Source organism: Arachis hypogaea, chromosome 16 (genome assembly GCF_003086295.3).
Source record: "Arachis hypogaea cultivar Tifrunner chromosome 16, arahy.Tifrunner.gnm2.J5K5, whole genome shotgun sequence".
In the NCBI taxonomy this organism is placed as follows: Eukaryota; Viridiplantae; Streptophyta; class Magnoliopsida; order Fabales; family Fabaceae; genus Arachis; species Arachis hypogaea.
The window spans coordinates 69,317,981-69,334,854 of NC_092051.1; the positions used below are offsets into that span (position 1 = coordinate 69,317,981).

The 16,874-nt window shown below is 39.3% G+C and overlaps 2 protein-coding genes across 2 annotated transcripts; one reads left to right on the forward strand and one right to left on the reverse strand.

Annotated features, from left to right (window-relative positions):
- Positions 1-489: 489 nt before the first annotated feature.
- Positions 490-2,208, reverse strand: LOC140180131 (uncharacterized). Its single transcript, XM_072220529.1, has 3 exons — positions 2,052-2,208; positions 1,279-1,934; positions 490-861 (listed from the first exon to the last, which is right to left on the reverse strand). Exons 1-3 carry the CDS (start codon positions 2,206-2,208, stop codon positions 490-492), a joined length of 1,185 nt encoding a protein of 394 aa, XP_072076630.1.
- A 7,712-nt stretch (positions 2,209-9,920) lies between these two features.
- LOC140180132 (uncharacterized) lies at positions 9,921-13,395 on the forward strand. Its single transcript, XM_072220540.1, has 4 exons — positions 9,921-10,118; positions 11,726-12,009; positions 12,582-12,693; positions 13,139-13,395. The coding sequence occupies exons 1-4, from the start codon at positions 9,921-9,923 to the stop codon at positions 13,316-13,318; spliced, it is 774 nt and encodes a 257-aa protein (XP_072076641.1). The 3' UTR covers positions 13,319-13,395.
- The last annotated feature ends 3,479 nt before the right edge of the window (positions 13,396-16,874 follow it).

Here is a 16,874-nt window from a genome sequence, read left to right on the forward strand (position 1 = left end):
GCTAGGAGGGCCTCATATTCTGCTTGGTTATTCGATATTGGGAACTCGTATCGTATCGATTGTTCGATCATGACCCCATTTTGACTCTCGAGTATGACTCCGGCGCCTCCATAGGTGACGTTTGACGAGCCGTCGACGTGCAGTCTGCATGATTCGGGGGTGAGATTTCCCATCGGCCATGGCTTGTACTTTGATTGTGTTTCGGGGTTCGAACTTGATTTGGAATTGGGACATCTCGATGGACCACGCTAGCATTCTTCCCGCTAGGTCGGGTTTTTGTAGTACTTGTTTGACCGCCTGGTCGGTTCGGACCGTCACGGGGTGGGCCTGGAAGTATTGTCGCAGGCGCCGGGAAGCCGTGAGGAGTGCGAAAGCTAACTTTTCTAGACGTGTGTAGCGAGTTTTCGCGTCTTGCAGGACTTTGCTTATGAAGTAGATATGTTCTTGTTCCTTTCTCTCGTTTTCGCGGATGAGCGCCGCTGCGAGCGCTTATTCCGTTATGGAGAGGTATAGGTACAGGGTTTCTCCTGTCTGGGGTTTAGCGAGAACCGGTGGTTCTGCTAGGACTCTTTTGAAGTGTTGGAATGCTTCTTCGCATTTTGCTTCCCAGTTGAAAGGGCCCCCCTTCTTCATTAACTTAAAGAAGGGGAGTGCTTTTTGTGCCGATGCTCCGAGGAAGCGGGATAACACCGTGAGCCATCCGGTGAGCTTTTGGATGTCGTTAAGGTTTTTAGGGTTTGTCATTTCAAGGATGGCACGACATTTTTCTGGGTTGGCTTCGACTCCGCGTTGCGTGATCATAAAGCCGAGGAACTTTCCCGCCTCCATTCCGAAGGCACATTTTGTTGGATTGAGTCGCATCTGGTGTTTTCATAGGGTGTTCATTATGAGGTTAAGGTCGCTGACGAGTTGTTCGCCTGACTCAGTCTTGGCGAGCATGTCATCTATGTAGACTTCTAGTTTGCTTCCGGACAGATTCTGGAATATCTTGTTGACGAGTCTTTGGTAAGTGGCTCCGGCGTTTTTCAAGCCGAAGGGCATTACCGTGTAACAATATGTCCTTTCTAGGGTGATGAATGCTATTTTTTCTTCGTCAGGTCGGTGCATCGGAATCTGGTTGTAGCCGGAGTATGCGTCCATGAAGCTGAGGTATCGATGGCCGGATGCGGCATCTACTAATCCGTCGATGTTTGGTAGGGGAAAGGCGTCTTTTGGACAGGCTTTATTGAGGTCCGTGTAGTCGACGCACATTCGCCATTTCCAGTTAGATTTTTTCACCAGTACGACGTTGGCTAGCCAGGTCGTGTAGGGGAGTTCCCTGATGAAGTTGGCTTCGAGTAGGGCTTTGACTTGCTTCTTGACCTCGGCGGCTCGGTCTGGTGACATTTTTCGTCTCTTTTGTGCTATGTGTTTAGCTTTGGGGCCCACGGCTAACCGGTAGGACATTAGGTCGAGGTTTATTCCTGGCATGTCGGCTGGTGTGAATGCGAACAAGTCTCTATTTTGCTTCAGGAGTTGGGAAAGATCCTCTGGGAGGTTCCTGTTGATGAAGGTGTATTCCTCTTTGGTTGGCCCTATTTGTAGTTTTTCCATGTCGCCTTCTGGCTCTGGCCTGGGTTGGCCGTCTTGTCGGGGATCCAGGTCGGCTAGGAATATTCCAGCCGCATCTCGGGATTTCTTCCGTAGGGCTAGGCTGGTGTTGTCGCACTCTACTGCGACCTCTCTGTCTCCGTGGATAGTGCCGATGGAGCCGTTGTCGGTTGTGAACTTCATGAGGAGGTATTTGGTAAAGATGACGGCGGAAAAGTCATTGATTGTTTTTCTTCCGAGAATGACGTTGTAGGCTGTGGAGTCTTTGAGGACCACGAATTCGGATAGGATTGTCTTCCTTTGGTTACCTGTCCCTATGGTGATGGGGAGGGTGATCGAGCCGTCTGGTTTAAGGAAGTTATCTCCGAGTCCCGTGACACCGTTGCGGTGTGTTTGGAGGTTGTCGTTGTGGAGTCCGAGCTTGTCGAAGGCTCCTCGGAAAAGGATGTTTGAGTTTGCACCGGTGTCCACCAGTATCCTTCGTACTAGTCCTGTTCCGATCCTTGCTGAGATGACGAAAGGGGCGTCTTCAGCCAAGGTGCCGTGCTGCCAATCCTCGGGTAGGATGGTTATCGTATTATCAGCCAAAGTGGTAGGGGTTTGGTTTCTGACAGCCATGACTTTGAGATCTTTTTTCAGTGTTGATTTTGACTTGCCCGATATGTCTTTGCCTGTGATGACGTTTACTATGATGGTTGGGTCTTCCTCTGGGCTTTCCCTAGGAGGTTATTTTTGCACTCTTGGGTTGCACCCTTCTCTTTCCAGCGACCTGTCTCTTTCTGCGCGTTTTGGTTCTCTGATGATTTTGGCGAACTCTGGGAGCTTGCCGTCTCTTATGGCTTGTTCGAGGGCGTCTTTAAGGTCGAAACAGTCTTGTGTTCTGTGCCCGTAACCTCGGTGGTAGTCGCAGTAAAGGGTTTTGTTGCCGCCCGTTCTTTCTTTGAGTTGTCGGGCTTTCGGGATGATGCCTCGATCCGCAATCTGGTGGTATATCTCGGTAATTGGTGCTGTCAGGGGCGTGTAATTAGAGAATTTGCCGATTCTTGGTGGTCGGTTTGTGTTTGCCAGTTTGGGGTGGTCCCTTTGGTTTTCTTTAGGTGGTGGGTTATGTCGGGGCGCCGAGTTGCCGTTTATTGGCGGCGACGACTTGGCTGACTTCCTCGTCATTGATGTAATCTTTGGCGACGTTCTGGATCTCGTGCATGGTCCATACTGGTTTAGTGGTGAGGTGTTTGCGAAAATCTTCGTTCATGAGCCCGTTGGTTAGACAGAGGCTTGCGACGGAATCCGTGAGTCCGTCGACCGTTAAGCATTCATCGTTGAAGCGGTCGAGGTATTTCCTTGTGGATTCTTCTTGTTTTTACGTGACCCCTAGTAGGCTGATGGGGTGTTTGGCTTTAGTGATTCTAGTCGTGAACTGGGCCATGAACTTTCGCGTTATGTCGTGGAAACTGGCTATGGATTCGTTTGGGAGGGCGTTGAACCATTTGATTGCTGGTCCAGCTAGGGTTACCGAGAAGGCCCTGCATCGGACCGCGTCGGCTGCTCCTTCTAAGTTCATCCTGGCCTCGAAGGCCGTTAGATGTTCCTGGAGATCTTTGGTTCCGTCGTACTTCATGTCGGTGGGTTTGTCGAAACCTTTAGGGAGTTTTGCTCTTAAAATCCTTTCTGTGAAAGGTGTGGCTCCCATTATTGTGTGGTCGTTTCTTGTGCGCTTAGTATCTCGGTGTCATCGATCTTCGTCCGAGTCGTGCTGACGACTCAGATCTTGGGAAGCGCTGCGGTTGTGCCTTTTGCTGTATCGCCGTTCTGGCGATTTCTCTTGTCCGTGGTTGCGTGAGGTGCTGCGACCGTTTCTCCTGTCGTGTCGCCGGGTTGGCGATCTGCCGTGGCGAGATTTTGACCTGGAAGTTGCATGGCTTCCGTGTTCGTTGTTGTGTCTTTCCTTGGTGGCCAATTTGCCTTCGAGTTCCTGGACCCGGAGGCAGAGATCTTGGATGATTTGTGCCGTTTTGTCCCCTTTTTTCTCAGGGTGTCGCAGTTTCGTGGTATGATCGTTCGCGTGGTGGATAGTACTCGCTATCCTGCCTTGGTTTATGACCTCCTGGTGTTCTGGGGTCGGATGAAGCGGTCGAGAGCCATCCCGGCTTGAGGAGGTTTCTTCCAGTACGTCCCCCATTCGGGCTTTGGATGGCGCAGGTCCCCACAGACGGCGCCAATGTACAAGATGTCTCTGGTACGGGTTGAAGGGTGGATCGGGAACCTGCGGGTCAAGGCGAAGACCGGATCGCTTGACTGGAGTGATGGGGGAGGTACCTGCAAAGACACTCCGACACTCAAGTCAAAATGGATCTGGGAGGTGTAAGGTGTGAGGAATGAGTGAATACCTGGAGGGACTTGGGTCCTCTATTTATAGGTGATGATGAGTATCTTATCTTATCTTATTTGGCTAAGATAAGGTAGACGTTTGAATTCGAAAGTTGGTTAGGAGCTCTGGAGGGTCGGTTTCGAGCCTTCTAGGAGAGAAGTGCGGGTTAGACCTGAGAAGCCGGGTTTGGGTATAGTCCCGGGTCCAGGATCCGTGGCTCGGATCCGTAACATATCCCTATCGATATATTTTTCTATTTTCTCCGCTTTCTCAATTATAGTAAAAATCAGTGATCAGTTAATTATAACTTTTAGTAATTATTTTTTAAAAATTAATTTTAACCACATATTTTACCATTCATATATTTTTTCTCTTTCATAAATTATTGTCTACCACATTTATTTACTATATGATAAATTAACATGATATGATCGTGGTTATGTCGTCAAACATGACAATATAGGATTTAATTATTCTCAATCCACTCTCCTTGATGATGACCGAACTTCTCCTTCTATCTTTATTAAATCACATGATAAAAATGTGTGTTAAGTAAGGATTAGGATAAGAATGAGGAAGTTGCTAAGAAAGTGAGTAAATTAACATACGTTTTTCATTTTTTTTTTCTTAAGGTATGGTTCCTGTCTCTCTTCAAACTTAGATTAAGGAAGTGGTGGATCTACATTTTATGGTATTTATTTGTTCTATTTGGATGGATTTCATTGACTTTTCTTGTACTTATTCATTGAAATAGCATGATTTTATGAATTTTTTTCTAATTGTGCTTAATTGTGATAAATATGCTTTTCATGCTTAAATTGCCAATTTTAATTCACTTTTCTCCCATTCGATGTCTTGATATGTTTGCTTGAGTGATTTAAGATTTTGAAGGCAAGAATGGCTTGAGAAAGTGGAAGGAAAGCATACAAAGTGGAAGAATTCAAGAAATAAAAGATTTGGAAAGCTGTCCATCCTGACCTCTCGGTACTAAATTGGTCGTAACTTGAGCTATAGAGATCCAAATGAGGCGGTTCTAGCGGCATTGGAAATCTAACGCCCGGGGCTTCGAAATGATATACAATTTGCTATAGTGGACATAAGTCTATGTGTGCGGACGCATACAACTTGTGCGTACGCACAGGTCAGAAAATAGCAAGTGTGTGGACGCACACATCTGTGCGTCCGCACAAGTCCTGACACGTGATCTCATTAACTGCAAACCGCTAACGGCGATTTCTGGGCCCCCAAAACCCAATCTAACTCATTTCTGAAGCTATTTCAAGCCAAATTGAAGAGGAATGAAGGGGGGAGCACTTAGGTTTAGGTTTTTACATGTTTTTGTTAGTTTTCTAGAGAGAGAAGCTCCCCCTTCTCTCTAAAACCTAGGGTTTTTAGTTTAATTGCTTTCTAATTTCCTGTTTTAATTCTTGTGTTAATCTAGTTTCTTCTATCTTTCCTTGTTCTATTGTCTTAATTTCATTACTTTATCTTGTCATCTTCTCCATTTTTGCCACTTTTATGTATTTTCACTCTTGCTACTTTAATATACATTTAATGCAACTTTATGTTCCATGCCTCTTTTATTGCTTTATTGAGTTGCTATCTTTATTATTATTTTTTTGCTTGGTAGTTTTAGCATTTATTATTTCTTGTCATTTTACCATGCTTTATTTTCACACCCACCAAGTGTTTGATAAAATGCTTGGTTGGACTTTTACCTAGTTTTTCACACTCTTGGTTTGGAATTGGATAATTAGGTGACCTTGAGTCATAGATGTCCATTCGATATTGTGATTAGAATTGTTAGTTGATTTAGTTTTCACTAACGCTAGTCTTTCACTAAGTTAATTAGTGAGTTGATTAGGACTTGTGGATTGAGATCAATTATGCCCTTTTGACTTATTCTCGATGTTAGGATAGACTAATTGGGATTAATTCTTAGCAATTATCATGTTTGTTGTCTATGATTATGATAGGAATCCTTAACTCCCAATCCTTGCTAAGAGTTCCTACTTTTTGCCACTTGAATTCTCTTTTTGATTTACTTGCTTTGAGCTTTAATTCCTTGCATGCTTCTTTACTTTCTTGCCTTCTAATTTTCTTGTCACTTGCAATCAAATCCCTTGCTTCCCTCATAGCCAATAATAGGACACTTAATTACAATTCCTAGAGAGAACGACCCGAGGTTGATTTACTCTTGATCTCGGTTTATATCTTGTATTGAATTTATTATTTGATCTTGAGAATTCATTGTTGGTTTGGACTATGCTACCAATGAATTGATTCTTGTTTTTGATTGATTCTAAATCAGCAATAATTCTATTTATCAAATTTGGCGCCGTTGTCAGAGAATTGCAATGGTGTTATATTGTTGGCTATTGTTAATATGTGAATAGTTTGTTTTTGATTGGTTGCTTGTTTTTTCTTATAAATATGTTTCTTAGTTGTTAGCTTGCCTTAATAAATTTTTGTTTTAAAATACATATGTGAATAGTTAGTAATTTTGTTTAAATTGTCTTTTTGACTTGAGTTATATGTTTAAAATTTTTTATTAATTTTTTAGATAGATAAAATAGTTTTGGATAGATTTTTATTTGTGCATATTATTAATACTTTAAATAGTTCATAATTTTAATTTGAAAGGTGGAATTTTGGATTAATTCTAAAATTAATGTAAATAGTTGCATATTTTTATTAATTTCTTATTTATATATATTTTAGAATGTTGGGTTAAATCCTATGTAAAAAAAAAAACAAATTCTCTCTGTGCGTACGCGGTACGCATGGCTGGTTCGTACGTACACTCTCATGGACACTCTCTATTCGCAACATTTGCACAACATATGCCTACGCATGTTTGCCCATTTTTCTATCTGTGCGTACGCACCCCAATTCACCCCCTTCTGCTGGGAGCACCCGCACAGTTGGTGCGTCCGCATAACCCCACTTAGGTGAGCACCCTATGACTCCTCAGTACCCCTCTTCTCCATCCCTATCCTCCTTCTCTGTTTCACCGTCCACCCACCTCCAGCCACCGGCGACCCAACCCAGCCGCCGCAGCCGCCGCGCCCTTCCCTTTCTCTTCTTCCTCTCTCCCTGTCTCGGCCTCACCCCCGAGTCCTGAAACCACCGCGACCCCCTTTTTCACGCCAGTAGCAGCGCCTCACCTCCGCCAACCTTCTTCTCCTTTCTCCGCGAGCCCAGGACCGCAGCACCGCCGGCAACCCTAATCGCCGCTGCCCTGCTTTCGCCGCGCCTCTCCAGCCCCTGTTCTGTCCGCGATCCCACCTCGCTCGTCCTCCTCTTTTCATCTACGCCGGCGACCTCTCCGTGACCCAACCCTCTTCTCGTTCCAGCCGCGTCACCACACTCTCCTCCCTTCATCCATAATCACCGGCGATAACCCACACCGCCGCGCCCCTTTCTCTTCCCCTTTCCCTCTTCTAGCTTCTACCGAGCCCAGTGCCATCGCGACGTTACCCTCGCGCCAGAGCCCCATCTTCTCCTCGCCGAACCAGAGGAACCCCCACCAGAACCCCTTCCGTCGAGCTCAACACCGAGGCGCCATACCCTTGTTCCCTCGCCGAACGTACGAAGCCCTTCCCTGGCTTCGACCACCACCACCGTGACCGCCATCCCCCTATTCTCTCGATGCCTTCGAGCAGCAAGAACAGGGCGTCTCCCCTGTTTCTCAGCCTTGCAACGCAGCGCTGCCCTTCTTCTTCGCCACTTCAGTCTCTGAGTATCACCGCTGGTGCCGCCACTTTGGCCGGCCGCTTCCACCCTTCCTTCCCCTTCCTCCCTCTGCTCTGATTCTGCTTCCCAGGTTTAACCATTTTCTTTTTCCTTTACTTTGTTCTGTTTCGTTTATCATATTACAGCTAGTTAGTTCATTTTGTTTATCTTAATTTAGTTAGTTTATGCATGTTTAGTTGATTAGGTGGTTAGAGAATTTGAGCTGGATAGTGGATTTAGGGTTGTTTTGATTAATAATGCTGTTCGGAATGTTGCTCTTTCATGATTTGCCCCTGTGCAATTGATGCTGCTGCCTGGTTATCTGTTATTGCTTTGTTCTTGCTAAATGCTATTGGCTGAGTTCTTGTTCCCAATTGCAGTTCATTGTTGGATTCAATTATGAGTAATTGCTTGAATTCATACTGCTTGCTTCTGGAACGATTATCGAATTCAATGCAACGAATGCTTATTGAGTCCATTATATGTTGTGCATTGCTGCTGTTTTGGTTACTGCTGGATTAATTCACTGCTGTTCGGGTTGCTCATTTGTGATGGAATCACTGATTCTGAATTGCTGTTTATGATGTAGAATCACTAATTCTGATTTGATTTTTCTGATCGAATTGATGGTTAAATTACTGTTGAGTTCATTTGGTTAGTTGTTTGACTGATTTTCTGTTGAACTTCTGAGATATTGCTGCTGGGAGTGTTGAATTATTGTTGCTAGAATTGTGTTAAATATGTGGGTATGTGTGGATTGAAACTGGTTCCATTGACAACATTGCGGCTAAAATTGTTGAAGCCTGCAGTTTGGTTTGCCTTGATTAGGTTTGCTTGCTGGATAATTAATCATGCTATTATGCTTCTTAAGTTTGAATTTCATTTGGTTTGAAATGGCTTGGCTGAATTGCTGCTGAAGTCTTCTTTCAATTTTGCACTTGACTGTTTGAATTCAGATTGCCTGCTTGTTAAATGGTTCATTGTTTTGGTGCTGTATTTTTGTTCTTGCTGTATTTTGGCCCACTGTCTGATTTCCTTTGAAAACATACATGAATTTTGTGAATTTAATGGTTAAAGCATTCATAGGAAATCTGAATTGATTGTTTGAATTTGGGAAATAGCCAATTTATTGTTGAAATGCTGCAGGATTTTTCTTAAACTTGTTCATTAAATGACATTGTCTTCTTTGGTGCAACAAGTTTCTATTTGACGGATTTCTGTGTCAATAGAATCTTGTTTGCTAAATGGGTTTGGAAATTTCCTCATGAGCTTCCTTACGAGTTTTGGTCAATTCTTTAACTTCTTTGCTTCTTTTAAATCATGCGTTCTTCTTGAGCATTGAATATGCCTTAATTGAGTTTTAAATTGACCATAAACTTGAAATTCTTTTGAGATTTTGATCCTCTTTTGCATAAACTCACAAGTTTAAAGTTTTTTTAATCTATGTGGCTGAATTAATTCATTTTATTTTTGCCTAACTTTCATGAAGTCACTTAGATCATGAGTTTTCAATTCTTGTTTCAACTTGTGACTTTTATGCTTCGTTATAATTTGGTGTTTGAATTTTCCTTATTTACCTTTGTCAACACCAAAATGTCTCACCTTATGCTAAGTGGATGTGCCCACTATTCTTTGATTATATGCCCACTAAAATCGCATTACTCACTTCAGCATAAGGCATATTTTATTTTGAGAAGTTGAACATGAACTTGCTTGTTTTGGAACTTTGGAAATTTTCAGAATTTAGGGACGTTTTTGCTATGCCCATAACTTTTGCCTTTCTCTTTGTTTTCAACTAACTCTTTCTTTTCCTTTACATGACTTTGACCTTTGTTTTCTTTTTCAACTAACTTTTTCTTCTTCTTAACATAACCTCTGACTATCTTTTCTTTCTTTTCTTTTTCAACTAACTATTTTCTTTTTACTCACATAACTTTTAACTTTCTTTTTCTTTTCAACTAACACTAACTTTTTAACTGTTTTCTTTTCTTCACCCACCTTTTGACTTTTCCTTTCCTTTTCAACTAACTTTCCTTTTTAACCTTTTAACTATTTTCTTTTTTTTTTCCTTCGTGCATAGCAATAACGCTCCTTTCTTCTTTTTCTCTTTGATAAACAAGCAAGTTAGCTTTCTTAGATTCCTTTATTTGATTGGAAGTTACTTCTTCTAACTTGAATCTCATGTGTGCTTCCATTCAAATTTATATTATCTGTTCACTTCATACATATGCTGTTTTGTGACTTAGCTCTTTCCTTTTCAGCACCACCATCACTCTTGCAGCCACTTTTGTATGGTGACACAGTGACGACTCTTTTCACTCCGCATGGTGAGCACCGAGGACGGTGCTACATCTTAAGTGTGGGGAGGTTGTGCATCTTTAGCAAGCGCATTTTGGGTGACAAGCTTCATTTCCGAACACTTTTAGTTTAGTTTCTTTTTATACTTTTTAGTTGTTTTGTATATATTTTATCTTTTGAAAACCTTTTTACTTAGTTTATTGCACTTTCTTAGTTTATTGCACTTTCTAATTTTGCTTGTACATAACTTAGTATTATATTGTAGTTATGCATATTTTGGCATTTTGCTCTTAATCTTGGCTTTTGCATATGCTTTTTAGTTTTTTAGCTATGATTGTGATTTTGGATGATGTGATGATTGCACCTAAGTTTGATTTCCTATATACTTGCTATTTTGGGTTGATTGAAATTAGGAATTAAACTTAAGATTTTTGACCTTTTTCATCCAATCACATTATATACATATATAGAATAAATGTTAGTCAAATTAATGAAATTTCCAAGAAGCTTACTTTTTATATAGGGCATTGAAATTCAAATTGAATTGAGTTGAAATTTTTCATTGAAACTTGCATGATTTATACATTGTGGAATATGGTTTTGAGTTAAAGAACATACAACTTGTGAGTTTTTGAGCCTCATTGTGTGGTTATATTATTTGACCACTTATTTCATTCTTGTGTGTTGCTCTTCTTTATGATTGTAATATTTAGTTTGTTTAATTCTATACGTCCATTGTTTAATGTATATTTATGCATTTATGTGATTGAGGCCATTATTTCTTTATAGCTCACTTAACGCAAATAGCCTACCATTTCATTTACCTTTGTTTGCCACTTTGAGCCTATGAATACCTCCTTTTTGTTCTTTATTTTGCCACATCATTAACCTTGAGCGGAAAACAATGAAATATTCTTTATTTGAATCTTTGAGTAGCTTAAGTTAGTGAAAGTGTATGATGTTTAAGTGTGGGGAATGAAAAGATAAGAATAACTTGGTAGATAATATCTTTGAGTATGCTTTATTTTCACACCCACCAAGTGTTTGACAAAATGCTTGGTATGACTTTTACCTAGTTTTTCACACTTTTGGCTTGGAATTGGATAATTAGGCGACCTTGAGTCATAGATGTCCATTCGATATTGTGATTAGAATTGTTAGTTGGTTTGGTTTTCACTAACGCTAGTCTTTCACTAAGTTAATTAGTGAGTTGATTAGGACTTGTGGATTGAGATCAATTATGCCCTTTTGACTTATTCTCGATGTTAGGATAGACTAATTGGGATTAATTCTTAGCAATTATCATGTTTGTTGTCTATGATTATGATAGGAATCCTTAACTCCCAATCCTTGCTAAGAGTTCCTACTTTTTGCCACTTGAATTCTCTTTTTGATTTACTTGCTTTGAGCTTTAATTCCTTGCATGCTTCTTTACTTTCTTGCCTTCTAATTTTCTTGTCACTTGCAATCAAATCCCTTGCTTCCCTCATAGCCAATAATAGGACACTTAATTACAATTCCTAGAGAGAACGACCCGAGGTTGATTTACTCTTGATCTCGGTTTATATCTTGTATTGAATTTATTATTTGATCTTGAGAATTCATTGTTGGTTTGGACTATGCTACCAACGAATTGATTCTTGTTTTTGATTGATTCTAAATCGGCAATATAAGTGAGCTATAACACTTAGGGAATTATTCCGTTTTTACACCGACGCCCTTTTCCTTTCACAGAAAGCTAAGAGACCTTGTCCATACCTTCCTCTTCTCCTTGCACCACATCCTAACACGGCTCTGCTATGCTACGCCACCACCGCGGCTTTGTTATGCCGCACCGCTTTCGTAGCTCTGCAACTTTGCACCGCCGTCGTAGCTCTGCTACTTCGCAGCAACGACGTCGCAGCTCTCCTACATCGCACCACCACCTCGCCATGCTCTTCTGCTTCTTTGCTCACCACTGCTTTATTGTGCCTCCCGTCTCCTTTACTACTCGTGCCGCCTCTGCTCCTTCACAATAGGTAGGCTTTTAATTTTTTTCTGATTTAGGCAATTAGGGTTCCTAATCCCCACTCCCTAGTCACTAGCATGTATTAAATTTAATTAGAACTCTATATCACAATTCATATTTAATTAGGCTTTTTCTATGTCTAGTTCAATTTTAGTATGCCTGATTTAGTTACAATCATCTGTATTTGTGTTAGATGCTTTCTTGTGCAGAATCATTTGAGCATTGCTTGTTATTATTAGTGTTATACTCTTAGTTATGGATTTTTAGGGTTTTTGATTTCTAATTTTGTTGTTTCTAGGTTCTCTAATTTGGGATTTTGTTTTTTCTTGATTTAGCATTCATGTGAATGCATTTGATATAATAAGAGTTTGTTTAATGTATGTGTTTTGACAAAGTTTACTGGTAAACATAATTCTTCTGATCCATTACTTGTTGTCAAGGTAATTGTAAGCATTTTCCTTATGGTAAATGATTGTTACTTATTTTACTTTTTCCCCCTAATTGTTCTTGTCTTCCTTCCATTAATTTATATGTTTATTTTGTCATGAATTTTTTTTTTAAATTTTTGCTATAAATTTTCAGTGAGATCAGAAAGTACCAAAAGAGCACTGAGCTGTTGATCCGCAAGCTTCCCTTCCAGCGTCTTGTCCGTGAAATTGCTCAGAATTTCAAGGTATATGACTGTTATATTGAGGTATTCTTTCTGTATTCTTAATTCTTTTATTGTCCACAATTTCTGTTTATAAACCCTCTACATCCCCTTCTCTCAAGTATAGTTATTTGCTTTCTAAGTTTTAGTACTAAATATTGATACTAAAATATAAAAATGTAATTAATAAACTAATGTGATTATACTATAGTTGACTTTGATTTTGCTTGTGGCAAGTGGAAATTTCAAGCTCAATTTTAGAAGTTCTCAAAAGCTTGGGAGCTTATCTTTTCTAGTATATTTTCACTCTCATTTAATCATTTTTTTGGTTTGTTATTTTCTCAAATAGGTTGTTTGGATCACTGGTGCTAAGCATAACTATGCCTTTCTTTTCATTAATTTCACATATGAATAGTATGTTAATGTTGTTTAGCTATGAAGATTGAAACTCTGAGTGATCCCTAATTTTTTTTTAAGATCACTGTCGCAGGCCATTGCTGCAGTTACAGTTGCAATTGTCTTCTCTTCATCAATTGATTCTTGCCAAAATGGTTGTGTTGCTGCTTGTGTCCCACTCTGTCATCAAATTACTGTCAAGGGAGTAACTACTGCTCATTTTTCAAATCAATTTGCTGGTGTAACACTCTATCACCCTAAACCTTACCTCTAGCCGTAAAGCAAAGGATAACAAAGTGCCACGACAGTTCTAAAGCTCATAATATAACATATATTCAAGAATTTATATAACAAGAAGCCTGATGAAGAAATAAAAGCTCAAAGTCGCATAAAGCGGAATTACGAAAATGCGAAGCGTTTACACACAATAACTAAACGCGTTGGCAGAAAAAGATACAAAATATAATATATACATATATAACCTTGTAGATAGCTCCATGATATACAAGGTAATAATTAAAGTAAACAAGATATACATAAGTATGATATACAAAAGGAAAACTATTCACCGCCTGCGGAGTTTAGGCCAACTAGTCAAGAGATACAACAGAGTTTTATAAAAGGTTTACTTCCTATCTCTCAAAGATTAAAGCAAAAGCCTCTAAGGCAAAAAAGTTATATAAATACAAAAGATGAGAGAATAACTACAACAAAAGTAAGGTAGAATAACACAAAGGAGAAACCATCCTCCATCTGTCACCATGTCCACAAACTCACTGAGGTGAATTTGCGACCTGCATCTGAAAAATAACAACAAAATATTGTATGAGAATCGGAGGTTCTCAGTATGGTAATAGTGCCCAATATGTAAGATATAAGGTTTCGGGATGCCAAAGGCAATCCTAGAACTTCACATCGAATATAGATATTCAACCATAATAAACGACAACCTATAAACCATAAATAGGGTATTATATCTTAAAGGATGTCTAACTAAAACTAGTCACCACTGTCCCAACGCCTTCGCCGACCTAACCTCCATGCGATCCTATTGCTGCCGCCTACCGAGCCTTCTCAAATCCAGTAGAAAGCACAAATAGAACAATTAACAAGTAGGCATATGATACATTTAGACACAATAGAAGTTGAACAAAGCATACAAACAGATAGAAGATGCATATGATGAATGTCTGTCCTATTAGCTCATGATATCACTTGTCGGTTCAAAATGCCAACCCGACACATCCCCGGGATGTCGCCTTTCTGCCACGACCAGGGATGTCGCCTTTCTGCTCACTATCATATCATGCGCATCCCAGAGATGTAGTGTTTGGCCAAAGTTCACCAAAAACAGGTTTTTACCAAAAGTGTCAATTATCTAGTTTTTCCAAAACTTCTAAAACCAAACCAAACAAAACACACTCAACACAACTCAAATATTTATAGTAAACACTTTCCAACCATTTCTCAAGCATCTAGCTATCAAACCATCAAATCCTCCTAATTTCCTTTATGTCTTCTCAATATAACCATCTTAAACATAATCAATCCCAACATCAAACAATTCACATATACACCATTCTAAACCATCACAAACATTGTTTATCAACTTATCATGATAAATTCTCTAATTTTTTATCATCTATCACCAACAACATCATCAATCATCAACACATCAACAATTACCCATTATTAACATCATAATTCATCCAATCATCACAATAATCATAATCATCAATATTCATACTCTACCAAATACAACTCCTTCAAACTTCATCAAAATCATCATCAACCATAACATTTACATGCAATTAATTATACAACTACATCATTCAATCCTATCTTAAAGGTCACTAGCCTAAGTGTCACAAAATATTACATATTACATAAAGAAAATTAAAACCATACCTTGACCGATTCCCAATATGCTCAAATCCACCAAATAACCTCCAACTAAGCTTCCAAAAATCAACAAGCCATCTAACTTGGTAGAAAACCTCCAAATCAACTCCAATAATTACGACATTCAAGCTATACACAATTAATTCATCATAATTAATACCTATGGTTCACTAAAACCACAAATTCATACTGGTTAGGGCATTCTTACCTTACCCATAGCCAAATGTGGATGAAACCTGACAATTACTCGCAACTAGAGTTCACCTAAACCACTAAAATTACAAAACTCATTCAAAAATCAAACGTAAAATTGTGGATTTGTTAGGGCTGGAAGCTGGAGCATGGATTTCGAAATCTTACCAATTTTGTTTAGCTAGAATTAAAGAGCTTGTCGAAAGCTTTGCGTGGCCGTAAACGGCTCGTCAATCGGAGCATCGTAGCTCAAGTTATGAGCAAAACAAGGTTTGAGTGAATAGTGAAACCCCAAACCCCTTCTCTTCTCTCTTCTCACCTTCCCTTTATCTCTCTTTCCTGAAAAATTAGGCTGAATGCCTCTTAATGATCACATTTATATGTTGGATTTGGGTCCAACTTTAGGATTAGTGTCCGGTTTTTAATTCTAAATATTTTCCTAAGGTTTTCTACTGTTTTTATTATTCTCACAAAACACCGATAGACTTAAGCCGGTACTACCGGCTAAATTACCGGTACACATTTTTACGCAATTTTCTGCAGAAAAATACTTGTTCCTGCTCGAAAATATTTTCTAAATCCAAATATCACTTTTTTCTTTTTAAGATAACATTTCTATATTTTTGAACCTATTTTGGGCAATTAAATTATTATTTTATTTTATAATTAAGTGGTTAATTAATTTGGGGTTCTTACCGCTGTAAATGGAGCTGTTGCTATTCTTGTTCCAGATCAAAGTGCTGTAAATGGAGGAGGAGGAGCTATTTCAGTAGCTCTTTTCCTGAATCAAAATGCTACCAAGGTAGCTGTGGCTTCAAAAACTGCTGTATTCTCCCGAAATCCTGCATTTGTTCTTGCTCCAGTTATCCCAAGGTACGTCTTTGTTGCTGTTGTACAAAGTCCTTTTGGAGAAGTGCTTTCTGCTGTTTCTGTTGTAGTATTTCAAATTATATTATATTATTTGCTTGTAGTTATGATATAGTTAAGAGTATAAATTATTATGATTGCTAAAATAGTAAAAGGAGAATTTCGTTATATATAATGATAGTGCTCTAAACTACTGAAGTACTTTTGTTGAGTTATTGAATTGTTGTTTGTTCTTGAATTATTGTATTGCTTTTATTGTTCTGGTTTGTGGATCTGTTTGTAGTGCTTTTCAAGAATCACTATGTAGGTCACGCAAATATTTTAAAAATAATGAGCAGTGTTAAACCTTTACATATCTCATTCCTTGCCTGATTTTTCTAACTTCAATTATTTTTTATTTTTTTGAAGGTTAGAGTTTATAAAAAAGAGAATTTAAACTTTTCAGGGTACCAACTGAAAAAATGATAAAAGGTTTAGCACTGGCTGAGAGATAATGGTGGTGCGATAATTTTTCATGTGTATGTGTGTCTGATGCATCCGCATCATTAGTGCTTTTCCTTCTTTATTTTAATTGATTTATTAAGAATTGTTGTGGATAATCAATCAATTTAAGGTTAGAATGGATATTACTTTGATTAGTTGAAATTCATTGGTTATAGGAAGTTTAGGAGAACAAAAACAAACAAAACAGAAAGGAAGAAAGAGAAAGTATCCTGGAAGATACAAAAAGTTCACTGCAAGAAACAAAAAGCCTTTGGAAGAAAAAAGGGTGAGGGCGTACAACATTGGAGCTTTCACGTACTACGTCCCCGACACTTTACATGTCACACGTACGCATGCAGCGTGCGTACGCGTGAGCATTATTTGAC